This window comes from Lepidochelys kempii, chromosome 7 (assembly GCF_965140265.1).
Source record: "Lepidochelys kempii isolate rLepKem1 chromosome 7, rLepKem1.hap2, whole genome shotgun sequence".
Lineage (NCBI taxonomy): Eukaryota > Metazoa > Chordata > Testudines > Cheloniidae > Lepidochelys > Lepidochelys kempii.
The window spans coordinates 5,761,116-5,784,044 of NC_133262.1; the positions used below are offsets into that span (position 1 = coordinate 5,761,116).

The 22,929-nt window shown below is 39.8% G+C and overlaps 1 protein-coding gene across 5 annotated transcripts in view; it reads left to right on the forward strand.

Annotated features, from left to right (window-relative positions):
- Positions 1-22,929, forward strand: part of ATXN7 (ataxin 7) — a 127,556-nt gene that overhangs the window by 96,349 nt on the left and 8,278 nt on the right. For 3 of the 5 annotated variants that reach the window (XM_073350988.1, XM_073350987.1, XM_073350989.1), the window contains exons 6-11: positions 13,094-13,343; positions 14,690-14,985; positions 15,685-15,767; positions 19,101-19,366; positions 21,278-21,476; positions 22,606-22,727. In XM_073350988.1, the coding sequence (XP_073207089.1) occupies positions 13,094-13,343; positions 14,690-14,985; positions 15,685-15,767; positions 19,101-19,366; positions 21,278-21,476; positions 22,606-22,727 (1,216 nt within the window). The remainder of the gene's footprint in view (positions 1-13,093; positions 13,344-14,689; positions 14,986-15,684; positions 15,768-19,100; positions 19,367-21,277; positions 21,477-22,605; positions 22,728-22,929) is intronic. The other 2 variants (XM_073350990.1, XM_073350986.1) reach the window with 1 other exon arrangement.

Here is a 22,929-nt window from a genome sequence, read left to right on the forward strand (position 1 = left end):
AAGCAGAAGATGTCTTTCTGCAGTCTTGAGAAAACAGCACTGCCATCAGTTCTTATTTTGAAAGTTATTTTTAACCCTGAGGGCTAAAAAAAACCAACAAACAAAAAAACCATGTAAAAAGAGATCTTAAATTCTGTAAACATTTATTACTGAGCTGCCCTCGCAGTCTATTTATCTGGGATTTAAACAGATTAGTCATCTATATGGAAAAATTGAAAACTAGCATTAGGAATACATAGAGTATGAGAGAAAGGGAAAGATAGGAGGGTAGCAAGTGAGGGTTACTTAGTTTAACAGGTCTTTAATGTTACATGGCTCTCAGTGTATCATTCCCATTTTGAAATCCAGTCACACTGATTTCACTGATTTTTTGTTTATTTTTTGTTTTAATCTTAGTTGCATTTAATACTGATAGCTATGGTCCAGCATACTTAACCAGACTTTCTTCGTATGTTGCCAATTATTCAGTATGCTCAGAAACTGCTGGTTATTTTGCTTGGCGCAATTATAATCTTGTGACAACAGGCATGAGAAGAGCTGTTATAATTATATGCCTCAGGGAATTCACTTCATGTTACTCCAGAGTTCCTGGTTTGTGTCTGGATTTAAAATCAGTTTGAAAAAATGAGTGTATTTAAGCAGTTAATAGTGAAGTTCTTTGGAGCAGGGACTATCCTTTCACTGAGTATGTGTGTGCAGGGCCTAGCACAGAGGGGGCCTGGTCCCTGATTGGGGCCTCTGGGTGCTGTTACAATAGCAATTAATAGGCAGCAAAGTCGGAGGAGATGAGCACAGAGTTGAGAACCAAGAGATTCGGAGTTGTATGTTATCCTTCCTCTGTCACTGACTCACTATATGTCCTTAGGCAAGTTACATCAGCTCCTCTTGACATATGCAAATTGGAAGAATAATGCTCACCTAGCTCACAGGGGTGTTATGAAGTTAATGTTGGCACCATTTTTTGAATAGATAAATGCTGGGTATTATTAATTATTGTTCTTTTTACTATAGCAAGACATCTGGACAATTTGGTCGGGGGGGGAGCAAAAACAATTTGCTTGATAGCGCCCTATTTTCACATGCTCTTAACTTTTCTAAATGTTTATGAAACCTTCTCTTCTCTGCCTGAAGGTGATTATTTTATGGGCAGTTTTGAGGAAAAATCCTTTCAGTAATATTTTTGAGTTTGATGACCGTGGGAAGGAGGAAAAAATATACTCTTTCCTTTCTATCTGTTTATACAGTGCCTAGCACAATGAGGCCCTAAAGCAGTAAAAAAAAATAAAATTGAAAACAAGGATGCAGAAGGACAACTGAAGTTTAAAAAGTAACACTGTTATCGTTCTCAGTGAGGAGTAATTTCTCATGTGGTTGGAAGGGGGTAAATTCAATGTATTAGGGTCTGAAAAATCTCTTCTGACCATGCTCAGTCAATATTTGCTAAGCTAAGACTTCATCGGAGTCTAATGAAGTCTCCCCCCTTTTTTGATACTGCTGCATATTCTCCCAGTCTGGCTTGACGGTCGGGCTTACACAGAAGAAGAGGCTGTCGGGAGGTACAGCAGCGTGAGAGAGATTGTGGCTGTCTCACTGACATGCACCCAGCAGAATCTTCCAGAAAGTTGCTTTAACATCACAGGCAGGAACAAATCTGTAAATGCAAAGAATTGTGAATCCTCATTCCTGTGGGATGAGGTGGGTGAGGCCTTTGTAGTTGTTATGATGTACAGTATTATGCAAATTTGAAGATTTAAATTAAAAAAAAAATGCCCCTGTCTTTTTCTACAAGGAAGATATAAACATTTCAATAAAAATGGATAGAAAACTGACTCCAGCCGAACAAGAGCATTACCTATGTGAACTCACTCCTCTGCTACTCCACTCATCTTAAGGTGTAGTTTTAAATCATGTTAGCTCACACATTTTGAAGTTCTAATGTGGACAGGGCAAGCTGTATTTTAACATGTTATCTGTGGAGGTGAACCCTAACGTTTTAAAACGTGCTAACTAACAAAAGACACACCTTTTATTGTACGCTAGACATACTCTTAATGAAGTGTCACCATCAGATCCTAATCAGAGTTTTAAATGATGGCATTGTGAATCACAGGCAAAGCAGAGTACACACTGTGTTGTAAGCATACTTATTTATTTATTTATTTTAAAATCAGGAAATGCAGGGATTAAGATTTCAGAAGCAATGTTAACTTTGCACCTAAGGAGTATTTTCTATCACTGTTTTCCTAGTGAAATAGTTTATGCATATTACTTATTTATAGTACCTAGGGACCCCGAGCCAGGATCCGGGGCCCCATTATGCTAGAAGTATACAAACGTAAAATGCCATAATACCTACAGCAGTGGTTCTCAACCTTTCCAGACTACTGTACCCCTTTCAGGAGTCTGATTTGTCTTGTGTACCCTGAGTTTCAACTAACTTAACTACTTGTTTACAAAATCAGACATAAAAATACTACAGTGTCACAGCACGGTATTACTGAAAAATTGCTGACTTTCTCATATTTACCATACAATTATAAAATAAATCAATTGGAATATAAATATTGTGCCTGCATTTCAGTGTGTAGTACAAAAGCAGTATAAACAAGTCATTGTATGAAATTTTAGTTTGTAATGACTTGGCTAGTGCTTTTTAGGTAGCCTGTTGTAAAACTAGGCAAATATCTAGGTGAGTTGATGTACCCCCGGAAGACCTCTGCGTATCCCCAGGGGTACACGTACCTGTGGTTGAGAACCATTGACCTGCAGGATGTGCCATGCAGTTGAGTTGCATTTCTTGATACACTGCAATTAGGGTGACCAGATGAAACGGACGAAATATCTAGACAAAGGGGGAAGCAAAAAAACAAAAACAAAAAAAGGCGGCGGGAGCTGCCAGAGCTGCAGTATCAGGACGGTTGGCATCCCGACCATGCATCGGTTGGGACGCGGGACAAAGACCAAAAAACCCGGACAAGTCCCTCTGGTCACCCTAACTGCAATGTTACTGTGTTATTACTAGCTTAACTAACCCACCTCAAAACGGTGGCTTTGTGGTGTAACTCTTGTGTGAAGGGTGTGACATAACTATATTGTTGTTTGTTATGTACCCTTTGATATTTTGCTCAACAGCAGTTATTACATTAATATCCTCTGCTGGTCACTTGCATTATCATTGTTACAAAAATGTAACAAGAATTCTCAGTCAAAGTTTCTAGTGAACATGTATTACAGCCAGACTGGATTGATAGATTGGAACATCACTTAATGAGCCTTAGTACTCTATCACATCAATAACCTGTGCTCTCAGAAGGATTTGTCCTTGTAAATCTCTTGTGTTGGAAAATATCAGTTGTTTAAACACAGTCTGTTCAATAAATAACATATTTTTAAACACCACACAATAGAAAATGAACTGACCCAATCCTGGTTTATCAGGCAAACAAAACTGATCTGATGATTAAAGGAACATCAATTGAAGATTAAGGCAGAATCCTTGTATCTAGGCCCCATGATTCGAACATGATAATGAAGCAGCAGTGAGTGAGTGCGCAGCAGACCAATGTATCTCATAGGTGATTGCTCTCAGCGAGCCACGTGCTGCTAGAAGAGTAACCCTGTGTACTGTGTCTATGGGTGTTTGTTTTGAGGTTTTTAAATACTATTTTAATCAGTGTCCTTTTTGTAACTGGATCAGCTTTATGCACCTCTCTGGCAATGGAAGGAAGGAAACCAATAAAATACAGTACTGTTTTTATGTTCCGTTTGACACACACATGAAATGCAAATATGAAATTAAGTCTGTATCTTCAGTGGTCTGTTGTACCTAGTTATTTCTGTAGATATAGTACTGCCTGATGGATGGAATTCCACAGTGATCTAACTACTTTGCAGAAAGAAGCATCAGTTTCAACTTTAAATTTCCTTGTTCATATGGATTTGTATGAAAACTAGTTATTTCAGTGTTTTGTCTGAATAATACTGTATGGGGCAGTCTGAACACTTTAACAATAAACCAACACAATTGAAGAGTAGCAAAATATGAAAATCATACACTTTGGGACTTCTGCTTAGTGGAAGATGTGAAATGTTCTTGTTAGCACTTTTATTATCTTTGTTTTGTAGGAGAAATTAGAAGTGTGAGACAGTAAACAAATTTAAAATGGATTTTAAACAAAACCATTCTTGACTCTTTGTAGCAAAAACATATGTATGTCTAAGTACTTCCACTGTCTGAACTAAATTCTTACATGTAAGTAAGTGAAACAGCTGTAGCCTTGTGAATGAAAATTAAGGTTGCAGCATTTTTCATAGAAGTAGATTTCTGTGTGTTCAGCTGAGTGGGGTTGCTTCATTTTTCATGTGTTCTATTCGCATTGGCACAGGTCAGTTTGATTCATTGCCCAATACTTGCATAAGGAGTCCAGTACAAAAACTTGAGCTTACAAAACTTTTGATGTATTCGTTTTATATTCTGTTGTCCATACCTATTAATTGACATACAGGAATAATGAAAACCACCAAAAGTGTCTGAAAGATTTGGTTATTAAATTAAGTATAATATTGAACAGGACATTCGGGAAAACTAGAAAGGCTGCTGCTCTGATACCTGCCGTGTTAAACATACGGCAATGAGAGTGGTGATTTATATAAAACAATCTCTTCAACTTTATACAAGAGAGACCTTCTGATGTGGTGTAAGTCTTAAGGGGAAGTAAGGTTAAAAATCACACTTTTTTATCTGAAAACTGTTTACCCACTAGTGATACAACAGCCTAGTACTAACGGAAAGAGGTAATCAGCTGCTTCCCCCCCCCCCTCCAGTTTACTCTATGCATTTGACAGCACTTTGTGTGTAGTTAGTTTAAAGGTTTTCCCTGTGTAGTCAGTTGGTTCCCTTTTTCTACATGTGAGGCTTTCACACAGCAAAAGGGAAAAAAACTGAAATGCTTTTACAACACTCCAAACGTTGGCAGTAGGACTACGGGGCAAGTGAAGTTCTAGAAACCGCTTAACTTTTTAAAAAATTTGAATGGATTTCAAGCGGATATTTTCTTTTCTATTGCAGTATTCTGTATTGCTTAGGCAGTAATCATTTCACATGTCTTGCTCTATCATGAGTCCTTGGTACTCAGGAACATATCTTTCAGTATGGTTATTGTAGTAATAGAAATTGAAAAAATGTATGCCCTTTTCCAGGGGATTTCTAACTCTGGATCTATGTAATTTTTTAGTCACTGTATGGAGAATGAGCCACGTGCAAATTATTGGTAAAGATGTTTGGGTTTTTTAGGGGTTTCATTAAAAATGTGCTCTAATATTTATATGAAGCTCCTGCAAAGTTTTGAGCACCCTCAACTTCCATGGGCTTTGATGGGGAGATGAGAGTGCTCAGCACCTCATAGGATTGAGCTCTTGGAGAGTCAAAAAAATATGGAGTGGTTTCGTTTTTACTTTTCTGTGTGACAGCAGGTTTGTTGTGTGCCTAGTGCATGTCTGACGGGGGTACCAGAATACTTCTAAGTTGTTTGTCCACAATCTAGATTACATCTTTTTGATTTTTTTTTAAACAGACTTTCAATACTGGAATTAAGTTATTAGCTTGAAAAATCATTGCTGTACCATTTGAAATGTCCTTTTGAGCTGTCACATAAAAGACACATCAGATACTATTAAAGTATAGTTTTTTGATTTAGGGAGAATGGTGGTGTGAAGGGGAGGAAACAAGGATGTTATAGAAACTGTAAAACACCTGGACATAATTAGTTTAAAATATTTTTAGACTGAGTCATAGATAATGATAAATGGGAACTGTAATATATTGGCAGATGATTAAGCAGTGTTAAGCAATGTAATATGTTCAGCATAGTATGCCAGATCTTCTTGAGTGTTCAGTAAGTTTGTATGGTAATCATTCCATTAAAGGACATTATCAAACTGATACTAAATACGTCTCAACATAGCCGTACTTTAAAATGAATGTCGAGTTTGGAGAAGAGTATTAAATTTTCTCACACAAGGAAAAGCTGCTGTATTCCTTAAACTAGTTTTTACATGACACAGTTTAAAGAAATCTCACTTGAAAATGTGAATGTAACACCAAGATGGAGACATAATATCATTAAATGTGCTGGCAGAATAATGTGATTGAACTGTGCAGCTGTTGGTTCCCATTCATATCGTCCCAAACTACCGGTAGTAATAGTATCCCCACCTCTGGTAAATCATTCAGCAGCAAACAGGGACAAGCAGATTACCCAAAATTAGAGATCAAAGGCTTGGAAATAGCTGAGGGGAAAAGGCCTCATTTTATTTTATTGATAATGTACCACCATAAAAGTAATGATCTGTTATAAAAAGACTGAGTCCACATTTCCTAGTATTCCAGCATTACACTATTAGTTACTTTTACTGTTTTAATATTTTATAACCTATTTCATGGACACTGTACAGTGTAAGAGGTTCTCATTTAATGTTTGGTGGGCATTTTCCTGACTCATATACCCAAAGCAGAACAGATACAGCATCTGCAACTGAAGGAGAAGAAAGCCTAAAACAAGCTTGGTTTGTTTGTTTTTTTTTTAATTTTGTGAATATATATTAATATACCAAAACTGTTCAAGTAAGGCTCTTTGAGATGGAGATCAAAACAAAATACTATATGTAATCTCCACGGTCTGTAATTTTTCCACAACCCCTCAATACAATACATTCAGTGTTGCTAAATTAGGTAAACACTTTGTACATACAAACTTTTACAGTTATTCTTTTGAAAATGTTTTTTGTTCTGTTCTGCATTATTTCTCACACATCTTTTAATGTATTACAATACTTGGAAAAATAAATCTTCCTGACTAACATGCTGGTGCTCAGGTTTTAATTCAAACGTGACTTAAAATTCAAAACCTATTTTATAAATTCACTGACCCCTTTTGCACCTCACTTCTGCCCGCAAATGCCCCATATTCCAGTGATGGTTGTGCATCTGTGACAAACTGCATCTGTCTCATGATTGTCAGTACCAGGCTCAGTATTGGCCAAAGAAATTAGAGACGACCTTGCCAAGGCAGGATTGTGTTCCCCTACTGTATATTTTCTGGAGTTTAGTCTAGTTATAAAGTAGAGCTTGTACCACTTCCCTTGGGAGATAGTTTCCCAGCCTAACAGATCTTTAATCTCCAGATCTTTTCCTGATATTTAACCTACATTCGCCTTTAATTTCATCTCATTAATTCTACTTGTGTCCTTAATTCCTTTCCATCATTGGTGTTAGTTTGTAGACTGCTGTCAAGTCTCTTCCCATCTCCTAGTTATAGTTTAACCAAGTAATGAATATTTGATTCTTCTAATCGTTCCTCGTAAGTAGAGCATTTTGACTGTGTTAATGCTCCTTTTTGGTTCATTTGAGAAAATGAGTTTGCTGTCAAGAGTATAAACAGAAATAGCTAATTTTAAGAATATATTGGAGAATATTAAAAACAAATTTTGAATTAATAAATGAGTATTCTCACTGGAAGCTTGATTCTGAATTACACTCTTCCAGTTTCAGGATATAAGTGTGTGCTAAGTCTAACTAAAACCCTAAAAGAGCTAAAATGAGTACTGAATATTTTTGGTGAACTGCATGGATGCAATCTACAGATTGGAAATAATTAGCCAAAATTATTTGGTGAATAGTATTGAAAAGATTTAAGAAATTCATAAGCTGTTTCGGTATTGTATGTGAACAGGGAAAAAAGCAAAAGTAAAACGTGCAATAAACATGCTTGGTCCTTCATCATTTTTTGTTTGTGTTATCTGAACTCATTCCTTTTTTCAACAGTATTGCCATCCCTAAGTGTTCAAAACCTGAGATTGGCTTAATGATCATTATTAAAATATGCAGTTCTTTTTATTTGTTTTCTGATGTTTAATCCTTTTAGAATTAAAGTTTTCAAGCTCTGCTCAAGGATTTTGAGGACTGGGGGGAAAAGTTTCTCATGACTACAGATGCTAAGTCTTTAAGAATATCACCAGTCTCAAGAAAATCGTGAGAGTTGGCAGCATTAGGTCACTTTCTTCCTGATGCTGAGCAACCCCAAAGCAAATACAGTATTCCAGATATAACTACACCAAAGCTTTATATCTCGCTTATATCTTTATATATAGGGTTTATACTGCCACCCGTCATTATAGTACTGTATCTGAGCACCTTCCATGTAAAATCAATAGCAAAGTCTATAGTGGACTTCCTAGAGTCTCTGTCCCTTTTCCCTTTTAGGGTGAAAATTCCGAGGTAAGGTTTGTGGTTTTGATTTGCTAGATTTTATTAATTTCCTTTTTATTTGATTGTAGGTTGATTTTTTTCATATTTTGTTTGTACATTCACTGGTTGGTTTGGGGTTCCTTGGGTCGAAGGGGATGTGAGCATTGTAGGTGGTGTTCTTACTAGTGGTGTCATTCTTATGATGGATAAGTCCCATAGAGTGGGACTGTTATCTCTCATTCCCATAATGTTGATATGTTGGCATATCATCTTGGTCATGCTCTGTTGAAAAAGATGTTGCAAAAATAGAGGGAGTTCAGAGGTGTGATTGTACCCACTAGCTCCCATTAAAGTCAACACGAACTACTAAATGCTTAGGACTTTTGAAAATCAGTCTACTTATTTAGGTACCTAAATTTGGGGTTTGGCCCCTAACTTTAAATGTATTAATTTTTGCCAAAAAGTCCTATTCATTTTGCCTTGTGCCAAGTCTTTCAGCATACAACCTACGTTAAACACAAGCAACAGGTAGTATTACCAACTCACAAAAACTCCTCGCAACAAACAGCACAAGTAGACTGCCTCTGTTATGTCTCAACCTACCATCAGAAAAACTTCTCAAATGACGACCCATAATTACATAAAAGCTTGATCCTTGTAGTCCACAGTGACACTGCTATCAGGTGGATCCTACTACCCCACCAATAACTTCACTGCTTGCTATTGCTGCTATTCACAGAGTTCTGAACCGTGAAAGTGACCAGAATCTTGTTAATTTCTCACACCCCTCCTCCCCCCCCACTTAAACTTGCAGACTCAGGAAGACATTGAAATTGTTTAACTACATTTGGATGGTTTTCTTTGCGGTCATAAAGGCCAGAAACTTAATTTAAAAAAAAAATGAAAGATTATAATCTACAGAAACTGATATATTAGCATCCCTTTCCCTCAATCATTGTTGGTGAGTACATTTTTCAAAACCTGTTCCTACTGTAATTATGAGTACTTTATATACACGACTCTATTGTCATAGCATCTGCACCAGATTTCTCTGTGATATGCAGGATAAAGATTGCATTGCTATCCTAAATTTCTAAAATAAGCATTTCTATTGGTACTTGAAACATATCTTAGAAAACCTCCATTTTATGTTAAACTCTCTAGTTGTCCTTCTCCCTAACTACTGTCCATACTTTGGAAAAAAAAAAATTGCCAATCTTTATGCTTGAACAATTCTATTATTGTTGTTTTATCATGGTTATCATCTCAGGGCCTAGGAGCGCAGTCCTATACCTAGCCCCATGGTACAAATATAAAACAAAGAAACAATCCCTGCCCCAGAGAGTTTACAGGGAAGTGTAAGACCAGAGACGATGGATATAGACCGGTGGGGCTGTAAAGTAGGACAATATTGGTCAGCATGGTAGGCTGTGGCCTCCAAACTGCAGCAGCCTAACTGTTGTCAGGTTTTTTTGTAGGCATCAAGGCAAAGAAGAGTTCTAATTCTGGTGATTAGGCCCTTGGCTCTCTACAGGAGGCTAGATCCTCACCTGTTGGATCTGGTTGGGGATTTGTTCAACCGTGTGTATACCATTAGCATAGCTCATTTTAATGGACAGTGGTAAAATGTTGGTGGTTGGCCTACTCTAGTGCTCACCATTTGCAGCAGCTGGAAAGCTCCGTTGGTGCTAGACCAATGCTGTGGAAATTCCCTAAAATTCCAAGTGTGCAGGCAGTCTAGAGCTTGAAGTTATTGTGGCTATTGGGAATATCACAATGCCATTGAGTTAGTGAAGAACCTGCATATTAGTATAAATATCTAGTCTGCAAAATCAAGATATCCCCATGAAGGGACAAAAGTTTTCAGGGTCTGCACAAAAGAAAACACGCTGATTCAGGTCACCGTTTTAAAAATATTGATCACAACATGGGTTTGTGCCGTATGGTTTGTAACCCTGATGTTTGAGTAACAGTCTCAGCCCCCTAGGTCGGTTCTTTAATTATCACCAGTTAAAAGGGTTTTTCTTTTTGTATTATTTTACTTGCACGAAGACTGGCTTTCCTTCTATGATACCAATACAAACAACAGTATAGTCTGGCCATCTTTTAGTCCAGCCTTAATCCAGGGCTAATTGAACAGCCCTCACTAGAAAAAGACAGTATTCATATCCTTTGGATTAATTGATAACATTGGTATTTTACACAGTTTAACACTAATGATGATTTGCAAGATGATAACCTCCGTTTTTATCCTAATCCTTTTTTCTTTTCCGAACACACTTAAATGAAGTAACACCCTTCTCTTATTTTAAATAAATTAAATTAAGTTAAAAATAGATCACATTGGTGACCTATGACATTATCAAAAACTATTTTTAACTGTGACAGGTATTTGGACTTTGAATTTGCTAAATATACAGTAGTTTGGGGGATATTGACTAATTTATCTCAGTAATTCACACAGCGATACTGTCATGGTTCATGTATGGAGCCTAGCTGCATCATAAAACTTCACTGAACTAATAGCCTTCAAATAGTAACTTATCAAAGCTACCCAGGGATTCTTGCCATTACTATAAAAAGACATTTGGCAATAAACGGTTTGTCATATTAGAAGCGCATCCATTTACTAGGATATAAGATGCTAATATGCTTTGCTTGAAACTCTCTTGTACAATGTCTAGTTTTGTAAATATGTTAAGTGGTTAATATTGGACATCATAGAAGATTTCTTGTATCATTTTAAATCGGGTATTTTAAAGAAAAAGTGGTGATAGTTACTGCAATTATTTTATATTTCTGTGGAAAATGTTATCTGAGGATCTCAGAGCTCTTTACAAACAATATCCTTGTAAGGTGCTGGCAATAATTATACCCATTTCACAGAGAGATAAGCAGAGGTACAGAGCATAAGGGACTTGTTGAGAGTCACTCAGTGAGTCAGTTACAGACCCCATTTCATGACTCTAGTTTCCTGATCTAATCTGTTCATCTCCTCAGTTATAAATACCTTAGTTCAGCATCCAGGAACATGTTTAAAATTCTTGCTCCCAAATGCTTGGGGATCGAGTTTGCTGGCCTCAGTCTGGTGCTCCCCCCACCTTTCTTGCCCTAGTGGGGAGAGGTTGACTCGCTTCTCCATGGTTACTTCTCCCTGACGCTCTTGCTGAGAGTTGGGGGTGGCAATGCTGTTGCTGGCTAGATTGGCACAGGGTTGGTGACCTTCTGTGGATGGCTTCAACCTGTAACTGGGGTCCTGATTGGGCACAGAGTGACATATTTAGGGATGGGAAGGAATTTTTTTCCTGGATTGAATTAGCAGAATCTCAGCAAAGTATTGCACGTTCCCCTGTGCCTGATGGGCCATCATGCAGGATGTATAGAGTGGGGGACATGATCATTACGTATACCCAACAGGTGACAGAGTTCATTGCAATTTTGTCACAACTTGATGGGCAAGCTTCCTGCCAGTTTAATTAGGTTTTGTCATAGCCCTGTGGCCATTTCTGAGATTGGAATAGCCAAATGGTTGGCCTTAAGCAATGTTAACAGTATCGGCTGAGAAGAAACATTATTACTAACAACAAGCAAGTGCCTGTTCACGCTCCACACATGCACCCTAGTTCTGTGGTCTGGTATGCTGCACTTGGCCAGTTGGTGGAGACACAGACATGCCTGTAGGATAGCTGTCTATCTGTGTTATCTAGCAACCACAGGGAGTTTGGGTTACGCAGATATTAGGTGAGTGAATGGCTTATTGCCATGTTTGTATGCAGATGGAACTGGATATCCCATGTAGTTGTGAGATGTGTAGGCAGTGGAACTCGGCAATTAACTGTAATCACATATACATATTTAAAATCTACAGGCTATAAGTTTGAAATGAAATATATCTAAACATTTGTTTATGTTAATGGCATGGCTATCCTTTTATTAAATGTAACTCCATAAACTCAGTCACTTCTTTTCTGAAACGTACATTATGGGAACCTGCCTGCTCTCAGTTCAGCAATTCAGGTGTCTTTTTCACGGTTAAAAAACAAAGAACGCACCTGGATAACTATTTTTCCTATGAATGCGTTGAGTCACTGAGGTCTGATACTGTAAGATAGATTTCTGCCGTAACTGGTCTGGTCAGATTATGAAAGGGGAGGAGAATTGCTCCCAGGAAAATTACAGTATAAATCTAGAAGTGTCTTAATGGTGTTCCAGATGTAAGAGGTGGGGGTTTTTTTTGTTTTTTTGGGGGCTTTTTTTTTTTTGGCTTTCTAAATTGCTTTATTGCTGGGAACTAATTTAATAGACCAGAGAGTGAGTGTGGTGGGGTCCCTGGGGTGCAAACTGGACTGTGAGACCGCTTAGCCTGCAGTGGCAAAAGATTAGTGTGAAAGTTCTTTCACCCTATTACTGTTTTGACCGTTAGGAGGCATTAGAACAAAACATTTGATAATTCTTGATGAAATGTGAGAGTTAAGCTTGGCTGGCCTAGTGATAGTTCTGTGCTTTCCTATGTTGGAGACCTGGATCTGATTCCGAGTCTTGTGCTCCGTGGATTGAGAGGCACATGGAAGTATTTTTTAAAAGGCAGCTTGTTCAGCTAAGCATTGTTGGTGGAGGAGTGAACTTCACCAAGTTAAAAGTCATTCCAGTGACTGATTAGGGAGCAGCATTGAAGGGAGTCTCAGTACACCATGGTTGTGATGTGTGGAACCCTATAGGGCTTGTGTGGGGTAGGGCACCCCCGGACCGGTAAAGGAACAATTTTAATGGAGCAGATGATGAAGTACGGTACTTTGGAATTGTTTCTATGTTTACTCTGAGATTTACAAACACTCGTTTTCCTTTCAGAAAGAAGACACAGCTCCTCCAGCAAGCCACCTTTGACCCCTCCCTCTTCTTCAGTATTTTCCCTCTTTTCATCTTTGTCTTCAAAGAGCAAAGGTAGCAGTGGAAGTGGGAGCAATCGCTCATCCAGTGGAGGCACTAGTGCATCATCATCCAATTCCAAGTTGTTGAAATCACCCAAAGACAAGCTGCAGATCAGTGGAAACAATAGGTTAATGCATCCGGTACATAGCAAAGTTCCCCACGATAAAATGTGAGTATATTCTTTTGAGAATCAATTGAAATGTTTTCAGTTGCACAGAAGCTGGTGCAAAGATTTGTAACAGTTTTAAGTATTTTGTGTGTTTGGTCATGAAAGATGAAATGCAGTGATCTGTTGGGAAGGCTCTAAAGGAGATCTGTGCAGAGCAGTGATCAGCAACTGGTCGATCACAATTGACTGGTCGATCTTAGAGGATCTCCCAGTCGATGGCGATCTCCAGTGGGGGAGCGGGGCTACCACTAAGGCAGGCTCCCTGCCTGCCCTGACCCCACGCCACTCCTGGAAGTGGCCAGTGCAGCCCTGCTGCCCCTGCCTGCAAGCACCACTCCCGCTGCTCCCATTGGCCGGGAACAGGGAGCTGTAGACAGTGGGAGCTTCAGGGTGGTGCTTGCAGAGAGGGGCAGCGCACGGAGCCTTCTGCACCCCAGCCCCTTCCCCAGGCTCAGCCCAGAGCCTCCTCCCACACTGCAAATCCCTTGGCCCCAGCCCAGATCCCGCACCCCCTCCCAAACCCCTACCCAGCCAGCTGAAAGTGAGTCAGGGTGGGGGAGAGCGAGTGACGGAGAGAGGGGGGGATGGAGTGAGTGGGGCGGGGCCTTGGGAAAGGGGCAGGGTAGATCCTGGGTTGCCCATAAATTCAAAAAGTGATCTTGGGCATAAAAAGTTTGGAGACCACTGATCTACAGCATAGGCAAACCAACAGCATTGCTCCAGGAGAAATCCTATGTAGGTGCAGCTTGAATCTTTCTCAGTGAAGACCATTCCAAAATAGGTCCAGATCCTATAATCTGATGTGCGTGATCTGATCCAGACTTGTGTGGTACTTCACACACGGTCATAAGGGTTGACCTGCACACATCTGATTGCTGTACTCGCACCATAATTTGCTGTCCCCAGAACAGGGCATCTTGCACTGGGTCTTCTGCCAAAATTGGGCCATCCCAGCTGTTTGTGCAATACCCTATAACTGTGTAATGTACATTTATCTGTGTTGCTAAACCACACATCCTCAGTTCCTTGCTGATGCTGTAGCAATGTTTCTGAGGAGATAGTGTAAAGAGAGCAGGAAAGGATTGATTTTCATCTTATTGTGGACATCAGAAAGTAGCAAAAAATATATATAAAATAAAGGTTTCAGAGTAACAGCCGTGTTAGTCTGTATTTGCAAAAAGAAAAGGAGGACTTGTGGCACCTTAGAGACTAACCAATTTAAAATGGGAATTATTATTACCTATGTTTTTGTTTTGAATAGAACAATTCAGAATATTTTCGAGTAATGGAGCACTTATTCGGTAGCTTTGATAATCATGACCATGGGGTACTACAGTTATTTGCAGATGGTCTTTTCCTTTATTTCCCACTAACTACAGCATGACTCCATCTGTCAAAGTGGAAAAGATTCATCCAAAGATAGATGGTGCACTACTGAAAACTGCTGTTGGTCCAACTTGTTCTACTACTGTGAGTTCCTCAATAAAGACTGGCCTTAATTGTCCCTCAATACCAAAGCCACCTTTGCCTTCCCCTGGACAGATACTGAATGGTAAAGGTCTTCTCTCGGTGCCTCCATTTTTGGAAAAGAAACCAGAAGATAGTACAAATAATAGGAAATTCTTACATAAAAGATTGTCAGGTAATTTAAAAAATATTGCTTGCTATATTAATAGTAGTTGTAGTGTATGAAGATATAAATATAATCAAAAACATTCTTTTAAACAGGTAGTCGATAGATTTTAATTACAGTGCAGAAAGTTGACTTCCGGTATTATACCTGCCTTGGAGTGCCTCAATGTTGGGGGGTTTACAGTTACATTTTCTTATTCCTGTAAATGTCTTTCTGTTGCTGTGTGAAAGACCCACCCATACAGAGGAAACTGAATGGCGTACACAAAGTAAACTGAAACACAGGAAAATGGTTTTCTCTAATCTTTCAGTTACAGTAATTTTGGGTGTTACTTATGTTAAATTAAAAAATTCAGACATCACTATTCAAACTGATATAGTGTCCTTTTAAGTCGGTTGTTATTTTTACATGAATACATGTTCCTTTGCTGTGAAGAATTTGATTCTGCTGTGAGACTTGACACAGTCATAAATGTCTGTATAGATCCTGCTGCAGGATTTGGGCCTAAATTTCAACCAGTCAGAAACTAGAAAAAAAGGAAATGTTTTTAAAATTCAGCAGTTTCTAATATTTAGTATTAAACGCATGTGTCTTGAGAACAGGTTCAGTTATATATTTTATGATTAAAATTCTGACCAATATTTTCAAAAAATGTTTTTTTAATCTCTCTGATTTTACAATAATGGTATATTTGTGTGCATTTGCTAGAGAGAGAATTTGATCCTGATATATACTGTGGCGTCATTGATGTGGAAACCAAGAAACCCTGTACTAGGTCTTTGACATGCAAGGTAGGACACATTCCTCCTAATAAATGTATGGAGTAAAGTTTGAATTTTCGGCACATCATGACAGAAAACTGAACTGCTGCTAAACTTCAGTGATATCCACTGAAAATGGTATCCTCTGATAAAACTGTGATGGAGACTGGTAAAAATCTTAGTTCTGGTGGGGGAAAAAATATTTTTCTTAAGTTTTAATTACATGATGCTAATGTATAAAAATTGTTGTTAAAAAAGTCTGAGGATGTGTACAATTAATAATGTCACTGTTAACATATATAAGTAGGGTCTGATGACTTTTCCACTATAAACCAGACCAGGTTTAAAAAAAAAGTCTTGAATATGTAATGTTTCATTTGGGATCAGACAGAAGGTTTCATGCGGGGAGGGATATTTATTTATTTTAAGTTTTTTCAATTTGCCAAGTAATTCAAAATATTTGTTTAGGGCCAACCTTTAAATTCAACTATTCACACAGTTCTACTGTAAATACATATTATAGGACTGCCTTTTTAAAAAAATGGTTGACACCGGAAACTTACCTCTTGTCAGGGGTGAAAGTAAGTTAGAGGATTTACCGTTATGCTGGAGTCCTGAGCAGGGGGCGTGGCCTCAACCGGAAGAGGCAGGGTCTTGAATCCCTGGGCCCTTTAAATCTTGATTTAAAGGGCCCGGGGCTCCAGCTGCAGTAGTGGTGGCTGGGAGCCTGGGGACCTTTAAATCACCCCCGAGCTACCAGCTGCAGAGGGGGCTGGGAACCCTGGGGCTCGGGGGCAATTTAAAGGGCCCAGGGCTCCAGCTGCCGCTACCGCAGTGGAGCCCCGGACCCTTTAAATCGCGGAGGAGCCCTGGGGGCTCCCGGCTGCCACCGCTACCCTGGGGCTCGGGGCTCTGGCAGAGGTTTAAAGGGCCTGGGGCTCCGCTGTGGTAGCAGCTGCCTGAGCCCTTTAAATCCCTGCCGGAGCCCTGCTGCCCGAGTCCTGGGGTCGCGGTGGCCGGTCTCTGTCGGGGATTTAAAGGGCCGCAGGGCTCCAGCCGCCGCTACCGCCCCAGCCCTTTAAATCCACTCTGGAGCCCCACCCCTGCTACCTTAGGGCTTCGGCAGCAGGGCTCTGGCGGGGATTTAAAGGGCCGGGGCGGTAGTGGTGGCTGGAGCTCCGGGGCCCTTTAAATCACTGCCAGAGCCCTGCCGCTGCTACCCCAGGGCTCGGGCAGCAGAGTTCAGGCAGGGATTTAAAGGGCGTGGGGCTCCGGCAGCCACTACAGCCCCGGCCCTTTAAGTCCCCTGCAGAGCCCCGCCGCCGCTACCCCAGGGCTTCGCAGCAGGGCTTAGGCGGAGATTTAAAGGGCCGGAGCGGTAGCGGCGGCTGGAGCTCCGGGGCCCTTTAAATCCCCACCGCAGTCCTGCCGCCGCTACCCCGGGGTTTTAAATTGCCGTCTGGGAAAGTCAGTCCCGGTACAGCACACCGGCTCTTACCGGAACGCCATACTGGGGCATACCGGCTTACTTTCACCTCTGCCTCTTGTAGAAGTATTCAGACCTCAATTTTACCCATCTTCAAATTGTTAGATGTTCTTATTGGGGAATAAAGAACAGGAGGACTTGTGGCACCTTAGAGACTAACCAATTTATTTGAGCATACGCTTTCGTGAGCTACAGGTCACTGGATCCGATGAAGTGAGCTGTAGTTTACGAAAGCTTATGCTCAAATAAATTGGTTAGTCTCTAAGGTGCCACAAGTACTCCTTTTCTTTTTGCGAATACAGACTAACACGGCTGCTACTCTGAAACCTGTTATTGGGGAATGTCTCTTTGGCTATAAAGATTAATTTTAAAAAATCCACCCATCACAAAGAAATTAAAAAATATAGTCACTGCTTTATGTGGGACCTAGACAAAGCAAAATGTTTCCCACAGGACAACTAAGTCTGTAGCAGATTTTAGAAGGTGGCTGTATCAACCCGAACGCTGCTGCCTCTGTGGACTGTAGTTTGATATTGCTTCAACTCTTTTTCTGAGAAGTCCTTATCTAAAGAGTCTCTGTCTAGTAGGTCAAACTCTGTACACAAAACATCTTTTAAAAAGTTACAGTCTGGTGAACTCTGGCTCTAAACATCAGTTTGAACAAAAGTGATCACTTGTCCCTGAGAAGTTACAGAAAGTAAAGACAAGAATCATGTGTGATCTTGAAATATTTAGCTATGCTGCTGCACAGCACCGGGACCACCAGCTACCTAACAAACAAACCACCTCTGGAACAAGTGTAGACATAACCGATATTAACGACAAGGAAGAAAACTTGAAGGTAATGCCTCCTTGAAAACACAGGGGGCAAAGCTGTTGTTCTTTGGGAAAAGGAAAGGTAAGTAAAGGAAAAGTAAAAAGTAAAAGTAAAGGAAAAGTAAAAGTAAAAAGTGTCAAGCTTCTAAGAGAGGATTGTAAACAGTAGGGAAATAAACTAAAAGCTTTAAAGAAAATACAAGCATTCCATAGAAATTCCTTCCACTCTGCTTACCCCTAAAAAAATTGTTTTCATATCTTTTCAGAGCTTAATAGTAAGGTGGAAAATAGGCTTGTTTACTTCCACAATAAATAAAAATTATTGAGCCCCTCGAACTGTGTGAAAATAAGGCCTTGGGAATGAATTTAGCACACGTAAACAAGGGAAACAATCTTTTATCCTACTGCATGTAGATTTTGCGCTCCATGTATTTAAGTCCACTGGGTGTTCAGGATCTTTCAGGAGTGGGTCAACCCGATATAGTATCGCCTTAATCTCTGAATTTTGTTGCTTTTTTGGAGTTGTAATTGTTGATTCTGCTGTGTTTCTTTGTGGTTTTAATATCCATTACCATACAGTAGGTGTCCGGGAATACACTAGTTTGCAAAAGCAAATACATTTACAAGGTTATTAAATTTAGTACCCTTTATTTAAAAGTCTGTTTTACATCTTATGCTCAACAGTCCCACAAATAAACATAAAAAATTGGTACGTTTCTCTTACGAGAAAATCATGTGCTGTGCTTCATGATTTGAAATAAATGGTCAGGAAGCATTCTTGTATTAGTAATGAATGTGAGACTTTGAAAAAGGCTTGAATATCAAACTCAAAGGTCTTATGAGACCTTTGACCGTTTTTACTTCTTAAAGAGCATTGACTTTAATTATTATTGGCTTATCAAATAGGAATATAAACACCCATTAGGCCATCTTTATGTTTCTTGTAAAAGCCATCCCTTGCTTTAGTTCCTCCCTTCTAGAATTGTTTTATATCTGTCTTGAGTGTTTAATTTCTGCAAATGAAATTGCCTTGGATTAACGTTTGATGCTTTGATTTGCAGACACATTCCTTAACCCAGCGGAGGGCTGTACAGGGTCGAAGAAAACGATTTGATTTGTTATTAGCTGAGCACAAAAGCAAAACCAGGGAAAAGGAATTGCTTCGACATTCGGATCATCATCAGCAGATGCCCCCACTCAGGGAACCACATCCCTCACCTTCTAAAACTTCCCAGGAGCTGCACCAAAATTCTCATGGACTTATTCCTACAGAATCAAAGCCTTTAGTACCTAATAAACCCAAACCTCACCCCCCCAGTCTTCCAAGGTAAGTGAAATCTGTTTATCCATCAAGTGTGAAGTCTGGGGAGCAACCTGATGGATTGGTGGCAATGAGTGCTACCATGTGGGAAATGCAGATTCATTCGCAACTCAGGGGCTCTTGCTCTGTGCCTGGTGATTGCTCGCTCAAAAATTCCACACTGGATCTTAGGCTATGTCAGGGGTCGGCAGCCTTTCGGAAGTGGTGTGCCGAGTCTTCATGTGGATAAATTGGAGAGAGTCCAGCGAAGGGCAACAAAAATGATTAGGGGACTGGAACACATGAGTTATGAGGAGAGGCTGAGGGAGCTGGGATTGTTTAGCCTGCAGAAGAGAAGAATGAGGGGGGATTTGATAGCTGCTTTCAACTACCTGAAAGGGGGTTCCAAAGAGGATGGCTCTAGACTGTTCTCAATGGTAGCAGATGACAGAACGAGGAGTAATGGTCTCAAGTTGCAGTGGGGGAGGTTTAGATTGGATATTAGGAAAAACTTTTTCACTAAGAGGGTGGTGAAACACTGGAATGCGTTACCTAGGGAGGTGGTAGAATCTCCTTCCTTAGAGGTTTTTAAGGTCAGGCTTGACAAAGCCCTGGCTGGGATGATTTAACTGGGAATTGGTCCTGCTTTGAGCAGGGGGTTGGACTAGATGACCTTCTGGGGTCCCTTCCAACCCTGATATTCTATGATTCTATGATTTATTCACTCTAATTTAAGATTTCGCGTGCCAGTCAGACATTTTAACATTTTTAGAAGGTCTCTTTCTATAAGTCTGTAATACGTAACTAAACTATTGTTGTATGTAAAGTAAATCAGGTTTTTAAAATATTTAAGAAGCTTCACTTAAAATTAAATTAAAAGGCAGAGCCCCCCGGACCGGTGGCCAGGACCCGGGCAGTGTGAGTGCCACTGAAAATCCGCCCGCGTGCCATAGCTTGCCGACCCCGGGCTATGTCTACACTGCCCCGTAGTGTAGACATAGCCTTCCTTAGTCTTAGGTGAGCTGTATCTCCTGCCCTTCTAACATGAGGCCATGATGGGTGGCCCAGGGAGGTAAATGCTGGCTTGAGTAAATGAAAACCAGAAGCTCCATTCTATAGCAGCTATTCAGTGTTGGTGCTCCAGCAAGGTGGACATGGATAAATAGAAATGGGGGGATTTAGGAGTACAGAGGAGAAGGAAGTGAATGCAAAATGAAGAAGTTGTTGCAACAGTAAATTAATTTAAGGCATCCAGTTTAGCAGTGCCTCTGGATCCAGTATAGCAGTAAGTCAGGATGGTGTGAAGGTGATATCTTTGTTTAATGAGCTTTTAAAAATACCCAGCAGTTTCTGGAGTGGAGAAAAAGAAGGGACGACCGCAAATGGAGTGGTTGGGACTGGCTGGTGGAAGTAGTTGAGGACTGGGAGTTGGGACTAGACTACTGGTTTTATTTCTGGCTCTGTTACTTACTTGCTGAGTGGCCTTGAAAAGCCACTTTAACCTTTCTAAAAAAGAACAGGAGGACTTGGGGCACCTTAGAAACTAACACATTTATCTGAGCATAAGCTTTCGTGAGCTAACGAAAGCTTATGCTCAGATAAATGTGTTAGTTTCTAAGGTGCCCCAAGTCCTCCTGTTCTTTTTGCGGATACAGACTAACACGGCTGCTACTCTGAAACCTTTAATCTTTCTGTCTCTCAGTGTGCCTATCTGCAAAATGGACATAATGATTCCTCCTTTTCCTGGAGAGTTGTGTGACGTAACTGTTAAAAGAATTCTGAGATACTGGTATTATGACAGAAAGGAAAACGTGGAAAACCTGGTTTTGAAAAAAAAAGCACCTTTCTATACAAGCAAAAAATTCCAGACATAATAAGTAATTCCTGCTAATGTAGCCTTTGTTCAGTAATACCTTTTCCGTGTATTTACTTGTCCAGGCCTCCAGGCTGTCCAACCCAGTACAGCGGAAATGCCCCTAGTGACTCTCTTTCAGTCCATGAATCTCCACACCCTCCGTTGCCTGCAGCTGAGCCAGCATCTCGTTTATCCAGTGATGAGGGAGAGTGTGATGAAAAAGAGGAACATGTTGAAAAACTGGATTGTCGTTATTCAGGTCATCATCCTCAGCCCGCCGCTGTATGTTGTACATCCTTTACTGGTTCTGAATTTGTGAACAAATTGATTACGGTTTTTCAGTGTATTTTTTGGTGGGTTTGCTAAAATGTTCTCATGCCACAGGAAAATGTGTTTGTTACAGAATAGGCAGGAAGGGTTTAATCATAATTGTCAGAGTAAATGTGCTATGAGAACACATTCTGAGATATCTCCACTGTAACATAAGAGAAATCAAAATGCCACAAATATTGGAGGTGGAAGTGGAAACTTTCTGAAATGTTTTGAGAAAAGGGTAGCTGTGAAACTGGTACATGCAAAATAGTGGTATGGTGTAATAACACTTTCAGTATTCTATCTGTTTTTAAATCATGAGGCTAGCCTTAATTTCGCATAGAAATAATGGCTTGCAGTAACCTGGCTGCATGTGAAAATCTTGGCAGCAGTTGGTACGTGTGGCATACTTTCATTTCCAAAAGCAAAAAAAAAAAAAAAAATTCACTAAAATATTTGGGCATGTGATGTAATTTAACTCCTAGATCTTTCTTTTAGTGGAATCATTTAAAAACAGATTTTAAATGACTGCAAGCAATTTCTTATAGAGAGCTAACATATTTATTTAGATATGTAATGTACATCTTGTCCTATATAAAATGTATATCTTATCCTTATTGACTTCGAGAAAATTAAAAAAGCCAGTTCACCTAAAAACCAGCAGCTGTCTCCCAACAAGACTCGGCCTCAGTGCAAAAGAAGCTTCCCCATAAACCACAGGCCCCTCTCACATACACCTTACAGTATGGCCTGAATGTCAGAGCAAGTATGGGAATAGGTTGCAAACCTAATGGCCCCTCAGGAAAAAAAAATCTACCACTTTCCCTCTCTCTCTCTAATCAAGGTGATTCCTATTAAAGGTGGCAGCATCTCAGAGAGAGAAAGATGGTCCTCCTTGCCAGTTGGGCCTGAGCTATTTGGGAATATATACTGAACATACTTTTTGGGCCATAAGGATCAAAGTCCTAATGTACGTTTGCTATCTTAGGTCCTTAGACTTTTCCTGTATATTATTGGTTTGTAATTAAGTGCGTTAATTTATTGTTTAGAGAGTTGTTATTAAAATTAGAAAACACCAAAATAAAATCTGTATTTTCAGTTTTGCACATTTGGTAGCCGGCAAATTGGAAGAGGTTATTACGTTTTTGATAAGCGGTGGAACCATATCCGATGTGCACTTAACTTCATGGTGGACAAGCATCTTAATTCACAGATGTGGAAGTGAGTAGAAATGAAAGGGTTTTTTTTAAATTATTATTCTTGCGATTGAGAGAAAAATGGCTTTCCTGTTGTAATAATAATTCATTTAAGACATTTTAAGAATAAACTAAACCTTCTTATCACCTCTTTTTAAATTAGCACCTCCCAATAACACAGTAAATGTGAGCAATAGCTCCATTTAAACTGTCATCTGGAGAATAGG